The sequence below is a fragment of the Apis dorsata genome, unplaced genomic scaffold (assembly GCF_000469605.1).
Source record: "Apis dorsata unplaced genomic scaffold, Apis dorsata 1.3 scaffold_88, whole genome shotgun sequence".
Classification (NCBI taxonomy): domain Eukaryota; kingdom Metazoa; phylum Arthropoda; class Insecta; order Hymenoptera; family Apidae; genus Apis; species Apis dorsata.
Window position 1 is genome coordinate 1,777,600 of NW_006263386.1, and position 6,894 is coordinate 1,784,493.

General features: G+C 24.8%; 3 protein-coding genes across 4 annotated transcripts in view; 1 reads left to right on the forward strand and 2 right to left on the reverse strand.

Annotated features, from left to right (window-relative positions):
* The window catches only part of LOC102673051, a 2,207-nt gene extending 653 nt beyond the window's left edge, over positions 1–1,554 (reverse strand). Inside the window, exons 1-4 of the mRNA XM_031508495.1 lie at positions 1,167–1,554; positions 763–1,066; positions 317–577; positions 1–159 (exon numbers count right to left, since the gene is read on the reverse strand). Of these exons, the coding sequence (XP_031364355.1) occupies positions 1–159; positions 317–577; positions 763–1,066; positions 1,167–1,386 (944 nt within the window). The 5' untranslated portion in view covers positions 1,387–1,554. The remainder of the gene's footprint in view (positions 160–316; positions 578–762; positions 1,067–1,166) is intronic.
* A 384-nt stretch (positions 1,555–1,938) lies between these two features.
* On the reverse strand, positions 1,939–5,530 carry LOC102681622 (facilitated trehalose transporter Tret1-like). Of its 2 annotated transcripts, none has more exons than XM_006611513.2 (5): positions 5,345–5,530; positions 4,731–4,910; positions 3,934–4,130; positions 3,146–3,452; positions 1,939–2,755 (listed from the first exon to the last, which is right to left on the reverse strand). In XM_006611513.2, the coding sequence occupies exons 1-5, from the start codon at positions 5,418–5,420 to the stop codon at positions 2,127–2,129; spliced, it is 1,389 nt and encodes a 462-aa protein (XP_006611576.1). In that variant the 5' UTR covers positions 5,421–5,530; the 3' UTR covers positions 1,939–2,126. The 2 variants fall into 2 exon arrangements, with proteins under 2 accessions (XP_006611576.1, XP_031364392.1); XM_031508532.1 differs by lacking the exon at positions 5,345–5,530 and adding an exon at positions 4,372–4,490 and having other exon boundaries at positions 4,731–4,895.
* LOC102670659 (inactive rhomboid protein 1) overlaps positions 4,833–6,894 on the forward strand; it is a 394,154-nt gene continuing 392,092 nt past the window's right edge. The window contains exons 1-2 of the mRNA XM_031508529.1: positions 4,833–4,954; positions 6,368–6,483. The gene's annotated coding sequence lies outside the window, so the exon portion shown is untranslated. The remainder of the gene's footprint in view (positions 4,955–6,367; positions 6,484–6,894) is intronic.

A 6,894-nucleotide genomic window follows, 5' to 3' on the forward strand; every position in this document is an offset into this window, starting at 1 on the left:
ATTCCCATGGAAATGAAATAAGATATAAATTTCAGTAGATCAGCATTTGCTGAATCATTATCGAGTATTGCATATCCACTTAAACAAATTTCAATTCCGCTCGTAAGAAGTTGAATGAAAATGATAGGAGTAAATAAATTATTCATTTTATTTACTACACTGTATAAAATTAATATCATTATTAAAAATAAAAATTAAAAGAAACTGTTATAATTTAATTGTATTATATTATATATTTAATAATATAAATATATATATAAAAAAAAAAAAATAAAAAAAAATAAAAAACAAAATTGAAATTGGAAAAAATATTTACTGTATTATTTGTTGATGATGACGAATACATTTGATTAGATCTACTTTTAATTTTTGCATGTAATTAGGATTACAATTTATTTCAATTCCAATATTATTGATCCAAATATTGATCAATTTAAATTGTCCAGATACATGTAATATAATAGTCATAAGCGAAGTATCCAAGCCAGAAATGACAGCAGCACAAATTGAAGATGATATAATTTGATAAAAAAATGCAATTTCGAAGCTTGGAGATGTGGAAATGTCTGTTCCATACCTAATGACAATATTAAGATATTATAAATTAAATAGGACAATTACTTAAAATGTTTTAATATCCATATGAAATAATATTTATATAACATTTTATAATTATAATAAATTAAATATTTCAGTTTAATAAGTCTTTTTATTCAATAAATAAGAAAGACAAATATTTTAATGGAAAAGAATGATTTGTACCAAACAATAAAAGGTAAATGTCGATTATTTTCAGTGTTATTGGCATTATATTCGAATTTAAAATAATCAATAGCCGCAGCAATAGAGAATGTGAATACATTGCACATGCAAGATGAATAAAAAATTATTGAAAAAATTCGTGCCCAATAAGCGAATTCTTCGTAAGGTCTTTCTTTAGAATCATTAGAAGAATTCCACAGACTTCGTATTTTGTAATAAAGTGAATATGTTTTTTCTCTTCTTACTATTAGATATATCATTTTAAATAATACTTGTGTAATTGTTGTTAAAACACAGCCTATCCCTAATTTGAGAAAAAATTTAATTTTTATTATTAAAAGAAAATTATTCGAAGAAATGTGAAATTTAAATCTAATTAATTATTAACTCTATTAAATATTTACCTGCTATGATTTTTATATTTTTCCAATTCATTACTATTATTATAATTTCAGGTATGAAAAAACTACTAACTACTATTAATCCAAATATCAAACGAACATATGCAAATATTTTACTGAATATTGAACTTTTCTCATCGATAGGCCACATTCCAGCTATACTACAGAAAATCTTATTTGGTAGTATATAATAATCAATCGATTTATTAAACGGTTTTTTCATATTTCCCCTTTATACAAAATTTGATGTTTGCAAGTAAAATATTTCCTTATATGCGTATTTCAACGAAACTTCTTCACAGGAAATTCTTTATAATTTAAACTAGATAAAATTAGATACCAAAACATAGAATTTTATTTCCCCTTCATTCAAAACATGTTCAATATTATTGTCATCGTTTTGTATATCCTTCTCTATTTCATATGATTTTTTATTTAGAGTGTAATGAATAGCTAACGTAGAGGGAACGAACGAACGAATTGTAGTTGTAATATAGTTGGAACTTCAACTGTGTTTAGTGCGTATTGAATTATAATATTCTATAGATTCTTTAAGAGAAGAGTAATAGTATAAAGTTATTTGTAATTTTTTGTGATATCTTTTAAGAAAAATATAATTTTATTACATTACACAAAAAAGGTAAAATAATATTAATAATAAATTTAGATTAATTTTTAGATTTAATCTTAAAGAACTTTTTCATATTTCTTGAAGATATATTATGTAAGAATAAAATGAAAAATAATAAAAAAAAAGAATGAATTTTTTATAATCTAATTTATAAAATACTAATTTATATTTATTTGTATAAATATAATATAATGTATATTTTATATGTACAAATTATGTACAAGATATAATTTTTTGATTTTTATTTATTTTTGATTTATTTATATTTATAGGTAATATTAGTATTAGATAAAAGAATATAAGTTATAAAATTAACAATTTTTAATGTATTATTATTTTTTTATTGACTGTTGTTGAATTTGTAAAAGACTTTGGCCTTTTGTTTCTGGGATGAAAAAATAAATATATGGTATTGAAAGTGATAGGCAAATACTATATGTCCAATACACAAATTTATCATCAACCAAATCTAGAAAAGGCTGGTAAGTTTTTGTACTTGCGAAAGATAATAAAGCATTCATACAACTTATGAATAATGAAGCTATGTTTTTCAATTTTGCATTGAACATTTCACCTAAAAGTGTGTTTGGAATTGGCATTAATCCAGAATAAATGAATAGATTAAACATTAATAAAGAAATGATCGGTAACCATGTCAAATTTTTAGAATCATATTCTAATGAAAGAAGATGGAAATGTAATCCTAAAAGTGCTAAGGATACTGATGTTCCTGTACTGGATATTATTAATAAATATCGTCTACCTAATTTATCAATTAATAATGTAGCTAATAAACCTGAAAAAATCGTAGACAATGCAAGAATTGTCACTATTAGACTAGGTGTAATGCTAATTTTACTTTTTGTTAGAATTATTTCTGTGTAAGAATTCACGGCACTGTATCCACTTACATAGGAGAATAAGTAGAGACCAATTATGATGAAAGGTTTCTTTAAATTACCTGAAATAAAATAGAAAAAAATTTGAGATTGATCATATATTTTGTCATTAGTTATTAGTTTTTTCGATATTTTAAATTTTCAATATGACGAGAATAGAAGTATAAAATTTTTTAAAGTTCAAAATTTGTTTATAGAAAATTGTAAGAGAAAACTAAAGTATCAAAAATATCACTTTTAATAGATATGATCAAGATAACGATATTATATATATTAACGATATTAATTTCAAAGAAACAATTTCAAATATTTAATAAATATATCGAAGTGAAGTGTTAGTAATGAAAAACATGGAATTTCTGAAACAAATTAAACTTGTTCTTTGTAAACGGTGGATTCTTTTGTTGTTAACTTTTATGAAAACATTCAAGTAAAAAGAGAATCATGGATACTTGGTGTGAGGAACTCCTTCAACTTTAGGAAAATATTAGTTTCAGCTCCGTCGACGAATTCTTGAAGATCTTGCATCTCGGCTTTGACGTCAGCTTCTCGCCTAAACCACTTCAAGGATGCCTCGGCCTTGTCGATATCCCCGTGCAAGAGGTAATGGTATGGCGATTCAGGTATCAAACTGAAGAGGATCATGAAGAGGATATTCGGAACGAGGCTCACGTACCCGAACATCTCCATGGACAGATAAGGACCCATTGCATTGCCCAAGAACATACCAATGGAAGACGCATTCACGTTCATGGATATCTAAAGACGTGACCACAGATATGATTTTATCAGATAGAAATATTCATATGACTAAAAAGAAGTGTATCTTAAAATATCAGTTTATGAAATAATTTTTGACTTCTTAAACTTTATGATTTATCATCAAAAATACTATGTTTAATATAATAGTTAGTAAATTTTGTATGTACAATATTATTTCTAGTAGTTATAATATTATTTATATAATTTTTATTATTATTTTATTATATTATTCTATATATCAAATTGTATGTGTATATCAATATATGATATATTCATATTTTTAAAACGTGAATATTTCTCATTTTTATAGAGTATTGATTTTGATATTACGTTTAAGAAGTTCAATTAATTTAATTAAAATTTAGGAAATAAGATTATCTAATAATTTTTGACAAAAATAGAAAGAAAAGAAAATATTTTTTATTCATTTTAATCTCAGAAGTGAATGCTCATTATTTTATACGATATATGAATTTACCAGTGATCCACGAATTTTGGGATTGGCAATTTCACTTAGATATAGAGATATTGAAGACCATATCATTCCTGATGCGATTCCTGAACAGAATCTAGAGATGTAAAGCCATATGACCGATGTAGCACATATACTGAATATCCAACTGATTGTCATTGGTAGTGCACTAAATAGAAGCACTATTTTTCGTCCCATATATTCTGAAAATTATGTTATGACAAATTAAAATTACATTTACCTGAGAACAAGATGACCACAACTCAGTCACCACAATTAGTGGATCACTGAAATTTTTAATTTATTTCTTATACATTTTATCTCGGGATTTTTGTTTCAAAAATTAGGAATATGTTTTAATATATTTCGAATATATGTACGTATTTCAATAATAATTTCCTATCGATATTACAATTATTTGTTTGCATTTGCTTTTCTACGTACCACAATTTCGTATCATGTTTTTCTACAAGTGCTGAGTCGTGGCTCCCTTGTTCTTATTCAATTCTCGATTAACAATGTTGATCACCATTGTTTGCCTTGCTTGGTTACTTGATCGTGTGCTGCAAGAGAGTATCGATCAGGTCAACTATGAATATATACATATATATGTATTTATGAAAATTATTGAACATTTCTGATATATTGAACAATTTAAATTACACAGATTTTATTTACTAATTTGATCTAATACATTACAGACATCCTTCAAGTTCAAGTATGCTTTCATGATTTGCGACTGAAGAGGGTAAAATTAATAGATCAAATGAATCTTCTTTCTGACAATGAAGAAATGGCCTTACCTTGACACAGTGCACTGAGCAAAGCCCCGACGAAGCGACCAAGATTTAAAAGGGATGCTACCCAGGATGCTTCGGTATCTGTCAGTCTCAAAGGCATGTTCGCTTCCGTTGATGTCAGTTGAGCCAAGTATGGTGATGCCCAACCATTCGCGAGACCACTTCCGATAATAGCTAAGCAGACTGTCACAAACGGCCATGAAACAGTTGTGTCAACGGATGCGAGAGTAATTTCATTAGCTCATTCATAGACATAGCTCTACAGGCATCTTGTGTATGGAATACGGCGCATTTTGATATATACCAGAGATTGTATTAGAACGTCTTGATCAAGTTAATGTGAATGTTAAGCAAACATTGCTTTTGTGAACTTTAAAAAAATGTGATTTATTTGATTTGACAATAATATATAATCGTTTAATGGAATTATTAAATTATTAAATTTATAAAAACTATAAAATTATTAAAATATTTTATTTCTATAATTATTATAACACATGCAGTTAATCAAAATTTATATTAATTTTTATTATTTGTTTTTATATGTTATTCTATTATATTTACTGTCATTATTGTTAAATTGATAACTCTATTATTATTTTTGTTTTAATACTTACGTGTAAATGCAGTTAACTGTTGTGGCCAAGTTGTGATCTTTTTATTTATACTTTCTTTAGGATTTTCAATAGACATTTTGTTCTTGGGATCAAACGAGATCTATCCTACTAAGTTAGGTGAAGTTATCCAAACTGACTCATATAATTCGTGAATCTTATAGCAGGAAGACATTAGTCGAGATCGGAAGATTTGCATCTCGATAAGATACTTGATATATTTATGCCATGCCCATGTGATGTATGCCATGCCTTTATGTATGTATATTTGTTTTACGAATATGAGGCATAAAAACTCATTATCTTGGAAATTTCTGTTACATTTAATTAGATTTTTCTTATCTTCGACTATACTTTCCTGGTAATAATCAAAGTACGCTTTGAAATTTCTGAAAGATATCAAGTCACATAAATATTCATCAGCCAGGATTGACAGTTTTATCACAAGATCACGTTACAAATAACTAGTAGCAATATTAAGAATTACAGTTTTGAAATTTATTGCAGCCATAGAGAAGATTAATGTGTAAAGATAGAATTATATCATTCGAGAACATTAGAATTTAATTAAAATTATTTTATACAAAAAAAAGTACAAATATTATAAATTAGATTAAAAATTTTATATGTTATATTATATTTTATAAAATGTTGTGAAATATGCAATCAAGGAAAAGATAAAAGTGAAAAAATACAAAAATCTTTTTAATTTTATATTATTTCATTTGCATTAATATATAATGCAAAATAATCCAAAATAATTAAATTTTTTTCATAAGAATTTTTTATATTCTTGATATAATTCTTGAGAAGATTAATATATCATAATCATCACTATCAATGTTATAATTTATCATTCACCGTATATATTTATTAAATGTGATTGATATTAAATTGAACGAAAATTTGACGATTCAACATTGTTTTACTGCAAATTCAATATATATATATAAATAATTGTCAATAGTAATTAAATTTGATAATTAATAACATTTTTTCTTTTCTATTTATTTTTTATCATTTTAGAATTAAGAACGTTTGAAAATGAAGAAGGAACAATGTTTATCAAGCGATACAAGTATTCCAGATCCTTTAAATTTTTTTGCGAAGAAATACAGAGAAACAATTCCTGAAAATAAAAGGTAAGATTAAATTTTTTAATGTATTATAGACAAATTAGGTTTTATTTATCTAATATATTTTATTTTTATCATCATTATCTGTAATTTATCATATAATATATAATTTTATTTACATTATTTATTATAATTGTCAGTAAATTAACCGCCAAAGAAATGTTAATGCTATTGAGTCCAACTTATAGTCAGTTAGATTGTTTACCAATCTCAGAAAGATATAAAAACAAAATAAATAATAAGGAAAATCCTAAAATTTATAATAATAATTATGAAAAAATTGATGAATCTCTTAAAAAAATATTTGGTACGTTAAATAATATATTTTTAATTATATATTTATATATCATTAAATTGATATTTGTATATCATTATATATATATATATATATATATATATATATATATATTTGTATAT

What these genes read in the sequence shown, in the direction of transcription:
- LOC102681622 (XM_006611513.2), bottom strand. Translation starts at nt 5,420, where the DNA reads ATGTCTATTGAAAATCCTAAAGAAAGTATAAATAAAAAGATCACAACT. An exon ending in ACAGTTAACTGCATTTACAC is followed by an intron (nt 4,911 to 5,344) that starts GTAAGTATTAAA and finishes CGTTTGTGACAG; the next exon opens with TCTGCTTAGCTATTATCGGA. An exon ending in CCAAAATTCGTGGATCACTG is followed by an intron (nt 3,453 to 3,933) that starts GTAAATTCATAT and finishes TCACGTCTTTAG; the next exon opens with ATATCCATGAACGTGAATGC.